General features: G+C 58.8%; 2 protein-coding genes across 2 annotated transcripts; both read right to left on the bottom strand.

Moving 5' to 3' along the window:
- Positions 1–3: 3 nt before the first annotated feature.
- Positions 4–2,705, bottom strand: HRURF (HR upstream open reading frame). The gene is made up of 2 exons (XM_069574027.1): positions 2,636–2,705; positions 4–453 (listed from the first exon to the last, which is right to left on the bottom strand). The coding sequence occupies exon 2, from the start codon at positions 107–109 to the stop codon at positions 5–7; it is 105 nt and encodes a 34-aa protein (XP_069430128.1). The 5' UTR covers positions 110–453; positions 2,636–2,705; the 3' UTR covers position 4.
- Positions 2,706–6,980: 4,275 nt separating this feature from the next.
- Positions 6,981–11,006, bottom strand: REEP4 (receptor accessory protein 4). The gene is made up of 8 exons (XM_069574026.1): positions 10,474–11,006; positions 9,609–9,681; positions 9,153–9,229; positions 8,942–9,062; positions 8,411–8,524; positions 7,872–8,007; positions 7,566–7,720; positions 6,981–7,470 (listed from the first exon to the last, which is right to left on the bottom strand). The coding sequence occupies exons 1-8, from the start codon at positions 10,503–10,505 to the stop codon at positions 7,405–7,407; spliced, it is 774 nt and encodes a 257-aa protein (XP_069430127.1). The 5' UTR covers positions 10,506–11,006; the 3' UTR covers positions 6,981–7,404.
- Between the last annotated feature and the right edge of the window lie 1,896 nt (positions 11,007–12,902).

Here is a 12,902-nt window from a genome sequence, read left to right as displayed (position 1 = left end):
CGCTCTAGGGCCGCAGGCTGGAGGGGTCGGGCTCCGGGATCTGCAAGATGCGGCACACGGCGCGAATCGGCCGCACCAGCTTCTGGGCCGAGGCCGTGGGTTGCGCCATGGGACGCCGAGACTCCGTGCTGCGCCGCGGGGAGGGCCGGGCCGGGGCTAGGGAGCGGGTGCCCCCGGAGGGAGAGAGGGAGCCGGGCCGGGGGGAACGCGCGCCCCGGGTCGGAGATGGCGGAGTTGGGGGGAAAGGCCGGGGGGCCGGGGGAAGGGGGTCGTGCCTCGAAGGGGGGCCGATCCCGCGACCCGGGAGAGAGGCACCAGCGAGGGCGCAGCGCGGAGCGGCGCGGCTAATGGAGGGAGAGCCCAGCGGAGAGGGCAGCAGGACCTCTGATCGCCATCGCCAGACGCGCAACTGAGAGTGGGGAAGCTGCTCCGCCGGTTTCCTCCTCCAGCACCCTGCGGGAAACAGGAGCCCGTGATTCGGCGGCCCCGCCTGGGCCTGCCCCCTCCCGGGCCCCGGGGGCTTCCGCCAACGCCCCGGCGATGCCACCGGCTGCGCACGGGGAGAATGAGCCCTTTGTTCCCCCCTCCCCCCCGCGGCACCCGGGCGCCTGCCGAGAGAGGCTCCCCCGGGGCAGCGTGCCAGCTTCCCAGCCGCCCCACCCTCCCGTGGGCCCGGCCCCGGAGCCTGGCAGGCGGGCAGCACCCCCACTATAGGTGCCAAGCCCGGGAACTGGAGCAAAGGGCGGGAGGGGCCGGACCAGGCCACCGATGGGGCGGGGTGCCCCCAGGGGTGCCAGGGCAGGGCGGCTGGGAGGGGTCAGTGCCAGAGCTGGCAGGGGCAGTCGAGTTCTCACGGGTCAGTGATGGGCACTCTGACCCACGCCAGCCACCCCGTGCCTGCTGGACCACTGGCTCCTGGTCGTCTCCAGCTCTGGCACACAGGCACACTCGCTGGCCCCACTCTGCCCAGCCTGGTCCTCATCTGGCCAAGCTGCTGTCCACCGTTCCAGACCCAAGCCCCCTTCCAAGGGGGTGTCCTGCACTAGCTGTGCTAGAAGGGTCTAGACTCTATTCTGTTCTTGGTCTAAGGGTCCCAGTTTCACCCGTTGCCCAAAGAAGTGGGACCAGATGCCCTCCCACCCTGTGTTCTGGGGGTCAGCCCCTGGCCTGGGATCCCAGTGTCTCCAGGCCCAGGACTGGAGAGGAGCCCATGGGAGTGGCTCCTGGGAGGGAGCAGAGAGGAGGAGAGGAAATGGGAACGCAAGGCACCCTCCACCCGAGGAAGCATCCCAGCTCCTCTGCGGGGGTGGTTCCAGAGCACAGACACAAACAGACAGATTCAAACACACACAGACAGATTCAGACACACACAGAAACCCACACGCCCAACGGGCGCTTCCCTTCCCCTGGGGCACCCACCACCCACCCCGCACAACTCCCCTGCCTCCTTGTGGAAGCCATCCTTGGCCTGCCTTTACCCAGCCTGGGATATGGGCAGTGCCACCCCACCCACCCCTGGTCCATTGAAGGGATGAGTTCATGGATGTGGCCAGCCTTGTCCCGGGTCACTGCACCATTCCTGGAGAAGGGCGCCATGAAAGGCCTGAAGGGAGCCTTCCTTGAGAGGCCAGAGGGGAGGCAGGGATCCTTGGACCAGCTGAGAAGAGGAGGGGTCCTGAGGAGAGGAGGCTTGAAGGGGTCAGCACCGGGCATGACTTAGGTCATGTTGGCATAGATTCTCCGGCCTTTTGCCTCCCTCCAGAGGCTGGCTGGTAGGGGTTGTTTACATGACTGAGTTGTTAACACTCCCTTCCTCCCCTGGCTCTCCTGAGGGGTGGCCTGGACCTGAGTGTGCCCGGGGGAAGTGATCACGGAGGGTCTAACCCAGATTGCAGTCCCGAGGCCCCCGAGCCCTATCCTCCCATTCCTAGGCTGGTTCCGGGATGCGGATGGGGGCCGGGGTGTGCCCATGGTCCCCCATTTGTGTCTTCTGGCAGCCGAAGCTTGTGGGAGAGTCCGGGGGAGAGTCCAGGGGGAGAATCCTGCGGCTCGAGGCCTAGAAGAGGCTGGGCTGGCCAGGGTGGGAGTCTGGGCTGTCCGGGGCCCCGAGGGCCGGTCACTGTCATGCCCCAAGGGGATGGGGACTGTCCTAGGGGAGTGGAACAGGCACCCATCCCACCCCATTTGCCAGTCTCTCGGGTCCCTGGACTAGACCAGGACTCTCAGGACAGGCTCCTAAAAATGCCCAGGGGGTTGTGGGGGGGGGAGTGGGGCCAGAAGGAGCCCCTTTCCACCCTCACCAGTTTTCCATCCTGCTCCATAGCCCATGCCACAGGCCCAGAGCCCTTGTAGCCGGCTGTTCTGTGCCTGAGGACAGAGCAGGTCTGAGGAGACACACAAAGACACAAACACAGAAGGAAAGCCACGCAACGTGGGGACACAACACCGGCTCCGGCTCCCTGGACAAAGGCGAGCTGACCAACACCCTCCCCCCACGGGCAGGCCGCTTCTGCCCCGCGCCGACCCCTGGAGAGCACACACACTCACACACACACACTGAGACACACGTTCCCGCTGACACGCGCAGCAGCACTCACAAGCCAGCTGACCTCACGCTATCCCCAGAGCCCCTTACCTGGGCAAGCACAAGTGCCCCTCGGGCGGAGCAGCCCCCTGCCCAGGGGAGGGCAGCAGGCGGGGGCGGGGGAAGGAGCCCCGGAGAGTCAGGCCAAGCTGCCACTAATCCGGGCGGGGAGAGGGGGGGCACCCACGTCAGAGCGGGGACTGCCGGGTGGAGGGCATCTCAGGACATCCCCTCCCACACACGCGGCCGTCTGGGCACCTAGCCCTGCTTCCCCAGCCCCTCCATCCTTCAGACAGCTGAGGCCGGCCTCCCCCCCAACCCCCCACCCTTGTGGCAACGCCTGGGGCGGGGGCAGGGGGGGAGGGGGAATACCGGGGAGATTTCTCCCAGGACGCTGGGGGAGGGGCGGAGGAAGGGAAGTGTGGAGATGTTTGGGAGCCAGGAGGAAGCCCTGTGGCCAATGCCCGCTCCCCTCTGACCCACCCACCCACCCACATCTCTACCTATTTCCTCTTCTACCTCCCCGGTGCCCCTCCCCCCTCAACCTTCCCTCTCCTGCAGTCTAGCCACCCCGTAGAGAAAGCCACCTCATGCTGCCCCATACTCACTCAGGACCTTCTGCCTAGCAACCCAGCTCTGGTCCCCCACCCTGGGGTTTCCCCAGCAGGGCATCATCCTCTTGCCCAGGCTTCTGCCCCTACCCAGCTACGGGGCATCCCTGATACTCTGCGGGCAGCGGTGGGGTGGGGACAAGGGATGAGTGCCTAAGAGTTGTGTCCTCAACCCTCTCAAGGGTGGGGCCGTGTCAGCCAGGACTCCCCAACTCAGCCTGGGCCTGGGCTGTGTTGAAACAAGAGGCTAACCACGCTGCCGCCGCCCACAGTAACACTGAAAAATGCACCAGTGAGGCCGGGGCACCTGGAGGCCAGAGGTGGGGAAGGGGGACCAGGATCCAGAGGAGCCAAAGAGGCAAGGAGAGAAAGGAGCTGCCTGAAAGGTCCAATGGACTGTGGGCGTGGGAGGGGGGTGCTGTAGGGAGGAGGGAGTAGGAAGATCTGAAAATGAAGGGCCACTAGGGAACTTGGAAGCATTGGGGGGCATCCCTCAGAAGCAGGCCAGGTGGATGGGGAGGCCGGAGTGAGCTCAAACCAAGCAGGGCTGGTACCTGGGCCAAGCAGAGGTATGTGCTTCTAAGGGGACTGGCCTAGGCTCTTTATCTCTGTACCGATGCCCGTGGCAGCAGAACCTGGCCCATCTGTGCTCCAGGCCAGTTGGAATTCTGGCCAGCTCTGATTCTGCCTGGGGAGGCAGTGGGCACACTTGTGGGTAATGGGGATGGGGGTGTGGGCAGGCCAGGGCACAGCCCAACCTTCCCCTAGGGGCCAGGCCAGAGAGGTGGCGGGTTGGGCTAGGAACCCCATGCAGAGGGAAAGGATGCCAGGCAGGTGTCTCAGTGATTCTCAGAGGGAAGCCCAGTCTGCATCCAGTGCTGCAGTCTCAGTACCACACGTGCTGGTCAAGAACTTGGATTTCTCCTTGCCCCTTCCCCTCTGGCCCCAGGAGGTCTTGGAACCCATACAACTGCAGCAGACATTCACCAAACATGTATTACAGAGACTTGGGCATTTTCAAGGCTCTGTGATGGGCACCCAGGAGATTCATAATACAAAAATGAACATACAAGGTTCCCTGGCATCGAGGAGCTTCTGCTCCCTTGATGCTTGTTCTTTTACCAGCAAACATTTGCTGAAACCTCTCAGGTGTCAGGCTGTATGCTGGGTGCTGTGGGTGAAGACTGGGGTCAGGCATGTTAACAGACTATTAAGGGGTTTCTGGTCCCAGGCTGGGAAAGTCAGGGGAATGTCACAGAGGGGGCAATGCTGAGCTCAGAAATGAGAGAACAAGTATTTCACCATGAACCACAATATGTCACCTGCTCTAACCACTATTTGCTCCAGGACAGGATACAAAAGTAAGATGTAGATCTGTTCATTATGAAGCCACAGTGCAGTGTGGGAGGTGGTCTGGATGAGCAGTCAACCCCAAGGGGACATGGGGAAGACTCACAGAGGGCTTCCTGGAGGAGGTGATGTTTGAGTAAAGTCCAAAGGGTAAATAGGAATAGGACAGAGCACGGGGGGTGAGGGAGGGTGGAGAGGGGGACAGGAAAAGAGCCTGGAGTCATGAGTCCAGATTGATAAGGTGGGGAACAAGAAGCTATTGGCATCTGGATGGGCAGGAAGCAGAGCAGGCAAGGAGCATGCAAGCACAGCCCAGAACAGGGTGAACTGGCCAGAGATCAGGAGCTTCACAAGGGCCTAGAGTCAAGGAAGGCTTTTAGGTGACATCTGATCATGAAGAAACACTGTGACAGCCTGGAAGGAAGACCATAGGAAGCACAAGAGATTCATAGAGCGGAGCAAAGGCCTAGAGGCTGATGCTGGAATGAAAGAGATGCTTCCAGAGACAGAAATAGGAGCAGCGGGGGCAGCCAGGCTAATGGGAAGGCTGGGGCCATCTCTAATTCAGCCCCGGGGCCCTAGTGACCCTGCCACTCATTGTAAGGTGCCATCCGAGGAACAAGGGCAGGCAAAGCCCCACAGCTCCCAGGAAAGCTCCCTTACTGCCACACACTGTCAGCCTCCTGCAGCTGCTCCCTGCTTTGCGTTTTTATTTCATTTTGACAATTTATCACATGCTCCTCTGTTTTGTTCTTTTGGTACGGGGCTGTGGATCCTGCCATTCCACCCCTACCAAAGCAACCTCTGGGCAGACTTGCCTCAGGAGATGGTGCTCTGACCCAGGGGCAGCACAATCGTGGAAAATTGCTTTATTTTTCCAAGTCTCATCCTTCCATCTGTAAAATGGCTATAACTCCCACCTGACAGTCTTGTCAGGAGGATTTAAGGAAATCACCTCTTTAAAATGCACAAGGTCTGGGACACAATCAGTATTTCATCTCTACTAGTTTCCTTCTCCTTTTCTCCCTGGCAAGAAACTTTCTCATTTACTCTCGTTCTGCACAGTGGTTAAGAATCCTGACTCTGGGGTCAGACTACCTGGTTTCCAAGCCCAACTCTGCCACTTACTAGCTGTGTGACCTCAGGCAAATAACTTGCCCTCTCGGTCCCTATTTTCCCTTTTGTGAAATGAAGATTATAATAATAGTAACTGCTCTGTAAAGATTGTTGTGAGGAATAAATTAATACCCGTTGGGGGCTCAGAGCAGCCCCTACTGGGGCAGCCATAGTCTAGATGCTAGCTATTACTAGACTTTGCACCCCAAGTTTCTTGAAACATGCCTGGTACCTGGCAGATGCTCAATAAAGATTTTTTGAATGAATAAATGAAGAGATAAGGCAACCCCATGATGCAAGGGAACATCAAGATAGGAAATCACTGAACACCAATCTGTGAGGAGCTAAGCCACCCAGCAGATTAAGTACCTCTCCCGAATAAACCCGGATAATCCCCACACCAAGAGTTAATCCACACTCCTCAGGTCACTCTGGGTGACTACCCCATATCCCCTCTTCCCACCTGACACTCTCCCCCATCTCTCGACTTAATCAAAGGTGGGAAAGGACAGCAGGCGTATGGGTGGGAGAGGGGAGCAGCCCTAGGACACTACAATAAGACCAGGGCAGGAGAGGGCAGGGCTGGGCACTGGCTGCCCCAGGGATTAAAGGATGAAGTGGAGCCAGCAGACAGCCTGGGTCGCATAAGAGATTCGAGGATGGGGCAGGCTGAAGACCAATGACCACAAGTAGTAGGGAGGGCCTTTGGAGGCAGAGCCAGGGTTCTTGATCAGCCCTCCAGCCATCCAGCGGCCAGGCCCCTGCAGGGGCAAGGCTCTGCTCAGCCTCCAAGCCCCGCCCTCCTTGACCTGGAAGCTGAGGGCAAACCAGACTCTGGCAGCTGCTGCCCCCCTGTGGCCACTCCATAGAGGTGCAATGCTCCCACCGTCAACCTGAGGGTTTGCAGACCTAGGCACCCCTGGAGGTGCCCAGAGGCCCGGCAGGCCCTTGGAGGAAATCGGCCTATCCAGGCCTCATCTGGCATAGCTCAAGCTAATCCCCTGTGAGATTATCGTGCTACCTGAGGTCCCTCCCCACCTTCACTCCCACTGGTTTCTACTTCCCGTGAAGGTCCGCTTCCATCTCCTCCTGACTGCTTTGTTAGACTGTCCCCTTCCAGGGCTGTCCCCCAACTCTCCTATCTCTGAGGTCCCCAGGAGCTTTCTGTAACAGTATTTTCCACATCACAACTATCTGTCAATGGCCATCTGGCCCTACTGTAGTCTCAGGCCTTTCAGCACTGGTCCTAGGCCGACTGGCCTGTGGCGGGCTGTTTAATAACATGTGCTGTGAGGACAAGGACTACAAACCAGAAGAGATGGAGCACTTTTATGAGTTTATTTATCAAAACTTCCACAAACCCAGCCTCATTCATTAACACAAACCGTACAATGAGCAACCCCCCGCAACCCCACACACACACAGGCCTTCGAAAAGGCTGTCAAGTACTTTAAAGGACAGGAAGGAAGGAACAGAGCTGGGTGACCTTTGGGTTTCATTTTCCAGGGGTCTGGGGAGGGCTCTGGTCCCACATCTGGGAAGGTAGAAGGGCAAGGAAGGCAATAAATAGAACCGTAAGCCCAGCCTGCTTTGGTACATTGTGGGTGCTGCCCTGCACGTGGCCAGGAACCATCAGCAAGAGCCAGGAGGGCCAGGAGGGCTGCTGGTATGGCCAGAGGTCCCTCAGAAGGGCCCCAGCACCCCAAAGGGCAAGAGGTAAGACCCAGTCTGGCTCCACAGATCCTAGCTGTCCATGTCTGAGGGTGCGGTCTTTTTCCTCGTCCGAACCTTCAGGGAGCGCGAGGTGCCCTGTTGGGGGAGAGGAGGCAGGCACATTGCAAACAGTCGGGGCTGCGGCAGCGGTAAGGACAGCCCCCTTCCCTCGTGCCTGCCTCACCACCGACCTCCCGGGCCAGAGGCTTCCTTTTGATCACACGCAGACTCTGGCTGCGGCCCAGCGGCTTCTCTCGGGGCCGGGCTGGTGGCTGGGGGACCACTTCTGTGTCGGACCAACACTCATTATCAGTGTCACTGTCTCGCAGGCCCCCTGCCCGGTACCCTGTGTGGAGGAGAAGGAGCCAGGAGGCAAAGCTAGGCATTGACACAGTCTGAGGGCTGGGGGCAGACTGAGCCAGGCCTTCCTCCGCCCCAGGGGAGGAAACCATTCCTCTCTCTGGGGAGCACAGTTTCAGGTCCCTCTGCCCACTCACCGATAGGTGGCCTGTGGCGGGGTACCTGGTCCTCCAGGTAGAGGGGATCCTGGTAGGTGGGGGCGGGGCCGTCAGGGATGGTGCGCAGGTCCTGCATGGAGAAGCTCCGCAGCCGCCCGGCCAGTGCACCCTGACTCTGCAAGGGAGCAGGAGCCGCTGCACCAACTGATGGAGGGGGCAGGGCTTCGGGCAGAAGGGGCCTCAGGCAGGGGAGCTGCCCAGGGAAATCAAGGCTGACCTGTGAGCAGTCCCTGGGGCACAGGCCCAAAGGCAACATGGCAACCCTTCTAGTCCTGTGCCGGGGCACCAACAGCAAGGTTGGGCCCAGAGACAAGGAGCAGTGGCTCACAGTCAATGTTAGAGCGAGAAAGTCTGAACTTCAGCTCCATGCTCCTGCCAACACCGCAACCTGTCACCTCTCACCCCGGCTCCCTGACATGGACAGCTGCTATCCCTTGGCTCCCTGACTGAGAGCTGGACCCGCCCCAAGGGCCCTGGGGGTGGGCGTAGGGCTGTTGGAAGGCTGGGGCCCAGGGCACCTTGGTAGCAGCCTGCACAGCAGCAGAGGCAGCAATGTTGAGGCCCCGCTTCCCAAAGCTGAGCACCGTCTCGTAGCTGCGCTCCTTGGCTTGCACAATGTAGGTGTCGATTTCCTGCAGATGATACGTTGGGGAGGAAAGCTCAGGCGGACCACCCGGGTCACTCCTGTACGGACCCAGAGAAATCACTGGGAGTCATGCCTCCTGGTCCACCCCATCCACAGAGCAAAGGGCTCCCCACCCACTCACCCATTCCTCCACCTCAATGATCCACCACACTCCAGGCTCCCCACACCATCCCCAAACCAGCTTCCAGCTGATGTTTTACACCCTCCAAAGATCATTCACCTGTGCACCCATTTGATTAGTCCAGAAGAGGAAGAAGGCAAGGCTCTGTCAAGGGCCCACAGTTCAACAGCAGTAGGACTGAGATTAGAGCCCAGATGTCGCCCAGTGTCTCAGGCCCCAAATCCAGGGCTCCTCCCCTCGCACCCACCCCTACGCTGCCCACCCTGCCTCCCCCTGGGGTACCTTCTCATGGCGAGACAAGGATGGGTGGACAAACTTTCGGTAAAGCATGCTGGCCCCCCTAGTGTAGGGCGAAAGCAGCCACAGCACAAATGCCATCTTGATCTCGTAGTAGAAAGGGAACCTGTGAGAGCAGAGGGGCAAGGTCCACCAGGGAGCCAGGCCAGGGAGAGCCAGCCCCTCCCCGCAGCCCACAGAACCCCGGTGCCCGTACCAGGAAATAAAGATGTCCGTGAAGGTCTCCACCGCCATGAAGAGCGCAAAGACGATCCAGTACATCATCCATCGGACCTGGATACGGTGAGGCGGGGGTAGAGGTCAGGAGCCAGAAGCTGAACCGGCAATACCAACTCCCCTGTCCTGGGCTGACCCAGTCCAGAGATTCCAGAAAGCCCTTCCCACTGCATTCCCCTGGCATTTGGCTGGCCTTACAGAATTGCCTCTGAGAAACTGCCACTCATTCCTGTACCCACCCTCAATCAGCTTCACCCACAAGATCTTACAAAGAACCCCAACAGCCCACCCTCCATTCACGCCCATGCTGCTTCAGGATATCCCACCAGATTATACCCCTGAAAAAGAGGGAGCCCAGCTTGGACCCCACACACCTCGCCAAATCCTACCACACCCCCCACGTGGGCTGAGCCCTCCTGCCCACCCCCACACTCACATATTCACGAATGTTCTTGGTCTTCACAGCCTTGTAGGAAGCATAAGCTGGGTACAGCATCCCAAACACCAGCCTGAAGAGCAGCTCCCAAAACAGAGGAGAAGTGTGAGGGGCACCATTCCCCACCCCCTGCCAGGTGGCCACCTCCCAGGTTCAAGGCGGCAGTACCTGCCCAGTTCTTCCCGCTTGGCTTGCACAACCTGTGCCTGAGTCAGTGCCCTGGAGGCCACCTCCCTACCCTGCTGTTTACAAACACCCCAAGCCTGCTCAGGCCTGCAAAAGTGGCCCATGGGTGCATGATGCAGGGAGAGCACAAGGTGGGTGGGAAGCAGGCTTCGGAGCTGTGAGAATACCAGGCTGGACGTGCCATCAGGCGCAGGGCCATCAGATCCGGCAGTGCCAGATTGCAGACAGAGATATTTCAGCCAGGTGCTGGAGTACCGAAAGGTGACAAGTAGGACTGAGTGGGGAGACTGAGGCCAGGATGGTGAGTCACGTGAATGACTACTCAGTTGGGAAGCGCCCACAACGTGTCACATCTTGTGTCTGCCAAGGGGCTGCTGGCCGGCCTGTGGTCCTCTCTCTCCCACGCACCTGCCTGCAATGTGTGTCTGACTGCAAGGGGTTTCGCCTGGGCGTCAGCCAAGTTGGCTTGAGGGTGGGGGTACCAGCGCGCCCCACCCCCCCACCCCCGCATGCCTTGTGCAGGTTCACAAATCCGTTAACCCCTGCAGTGAATGTTGGAAGGAGGGAAAATGTGTAAGGGAGCTCAGAAAGCCCCCTTTCCACCTGACAGTCCCAGTTTCCACCCCAGGGGCGGGTTGAAACCCAGGGACAGAGGGAGTATTAGAACGGCCATACTCACACCACCAGGCGACAGATCATCCACGACACCATTCTGCAGCCTTGGGAAGGAAGGGAGATCCCTCCAGGAAGACGACCAGAGAGAGGGACGCTTACGCCACGGTGGAGGTGCAGGAACCACAGGGGCACTAGGGTTGCCCCTTTGTGGAGGCGGAGCCTGCCGCTCACTAACTCCTCGGTGCGGAGAGCCTAAAGAAAGGGGAAACGAGCGGGCCGGGGCAGGCACGACCGACTCGGGAGCCGGTACCCGCCAGCGCGCTCCTTCGCCCCGCCGCGCCGCTCTGACAGTTACAGCCCTGACCCGCACTTCCTGCTCCGGAGAACGAAGCGTTCGGCCCTTGCCAGGGGCGCCGCGAGTCCCGGGCCAAGGGTGGCTGGTCGCAGCCTGCGCTCGTGCAGGTCCCGGGAGCTCAGTGCGCCGGGCCACCGGCACCGGCTTCGGGGCGGAGTTTGCAACTCACTTGAAAGTTGCAGGGAACTGGGCGCTGCCCAACCCCAGGTCTCCGGCGCGGGGCGCAGGCGCAGAGAGGCTCCGAAGGGGGCGGGGCGAGGTCAGGGAGGCGAGAGGCCTGCCCCTTAAAGTGGCGATGCTCAGCCGTCTCGCGGCTGGGGCCCATAGGTTGGAGTAGCCCTCGAAATGGGAAATTTGGAGGTGGGAAGCGGAAACAAAAAGGTGGGGCCGGGGGAGGAAGAAACGAAGGAAATTCGGAGTCTTGACTTTTCGGGGCTCTTTACTGGCTCCCCTCTTTTACCTCGTTTTCCCGCCCTCTGTAAGATGGGAATGGGCGTGAGATGGGTGGAGGTCCCGGGTTAGAGGCTCAGTCGAGAACTAAAGGAGGTTTGGCTGAGCGCCGGCAAATCTCGCTCTTACAAGCACTAGGTCAGGAGATGGATAAGCGCTTCAAAGATGCTGCGGTGACCTAGACGGAAAGCGGAGAGGACTCGGAGGAGAGGGAATCTGAGGGACTCATCACCCCCATCCCAACTCACCCTGAAGGGTGGGCTGCAGGAGTTGACTTCTCCCACGTCCCTGGGCAGGCAGATTTGAGAGATTCTGGGTGAAGTCCTCAATCCATCTTCCCCCAAAGTTTGAAATGCCACCTATTTTCGTGAGTCAAGAGCACAGATATCCCTGAGAGCTTTAGTATCAAGAATCGCCACTTTGTAGTGCATTTTTGAGCACAAGGCTTGAACTTTACAAGACCCCTTTTTACCATTTAGGAAGTGGGCTCAGTGGTGGAAAGTAACTTGCTCAAGGGCACCTGATGGTGTTTGACGGTGGACTATAAACAAATCTTTGGCTCAGCCTTCTTTTGAGGGCAGCTCTAAGAGACAGGTAATGGGAAAGCTCCTCTAGGAGGAAGGTATGTATCTGGAAGAAGGTGGGAGGCTAGAAGAGAAGACTTGCAACATTGTAACACATATTTTAGTATATATGCCACTCGACTGAGTGATTGATATATATACGAAAGTGGTAGTCACTCAGTCGTGTCCACCTCTTTGTGGCCCCATGGACTGTAGCCACCAGGCTCCTCTGTCCATGGAATTCTCCAGGCAAGAATACTGGAGTGGGTAGCCATTCCCTTCTCCAGGGGATCTTCCTGATCGAGGGATTGAACCTGGGTCTCCCTCATTGCCAGCAGATTCTTTACCATCTGAGCCACCAGGGAAGCCATACATCTATTTCTATAAAAATTATTTTTGAAAAATCAAAAGAAGGCAATCTTTGCTGCTTCTACAGCTTTGCAGGTGGAGTTGCATTCTTTGTACCTCTTCTGCTAGGTGCCCCATTCCTCCTTCTGGACATGGGGAGCACATCACCCTCCCCCGACCCAGCACAGCCTCTTCACTGCCTCATGGAGCTAAAGTGAGGATGACAGCTGAGCAGCCCAGAGCTGTGGGGGCAATTACTACTTTTTATTACAGCCATAGTTAACCCTCGCCATCTTTCAGAAGGACGGAGTAGCTAATGATGGAGGCCAGGGAAAGGAGGCTTCTTGGGAGTAAATAAACACTCAGTGATTATACAGTCATAATTATGATCATCAGTTTTATTGGTACTGCTGAGTGGGAGAGCTTGCAGTGAAACCGGCCCACAGGAGAAACTCCCCCAAGGCCCTGATGCCTCCTTCTCTCCGCCCCCACCTGCTCATGCTTTTTGGAGCTCCCACCTAGGCTGGAGGAACAAGAACCATTCAGGGCTAAGGCACGGGCAAGAAGGTCCTGACCACCATGCAACATTGTAACAAAGGTGAAAAATACCCTTGTCTTCTTGGGGTAGAAGGATGTGATTGATCCTCTGGACAGCTCAGGAGGAGCCGGGTGGGGAAGTGCAGAAAGGGGAAAAGACATCGATTCTTCTGGAAGTAAGGCTGCCTGGGCTGACTGTGTGCATGTGAACCTCTAGCAGCCTTCGGTACTTGCTGCAGA

Source organism: Ovis canadensis, chromosome 2 (assembly GCF_042477335.2).
Source record: "Ovis canadensis isolate MfBH-ARS-UI-01 breed Bighorn chromosome 2, ARS-UI_OviCan_v2, whole genome shotgun sequence".
NCBI lineage: Eukaryota > Metazoa > Chordata > Mammalia > Artiodactyla > Bovidae > Ovis > Ovis canadensis.
This window is presented reverse-complemented; position numbering and strand designations above follow the sequence as displayed.

Bases quoted from the DNA above. Each gene is read 5' to 3' on its own strand.
- REEP4 (XM_069574026.1), bottom strand. From the start codon at position 10,505: ATGGTGTCGTGGATGATCTGTCGCCTGGTGGT. The intron at 9,230-9,608 runs GTGAGTGTGGGG...CACCGTATCCAG, and splicing joins CCAAGAACATTCGTGAATAT to GTCCGATGGATGATGTACTG. The intron at 8,008-8,410 runs GTGCCCTGGGCC...GCTCCCTTGCAG, and splicing joins CTGTGCAGGCTGCTACCAAG to AGTCAGGGTGCACTGGCCGG.
- HRURF (XM_069574027.1), bottom strand. From the start codon at position 109: ATGGCGCAACCCACGGCCTCGGCCCAGAAGCTGGTGCGGCCGATTCGC.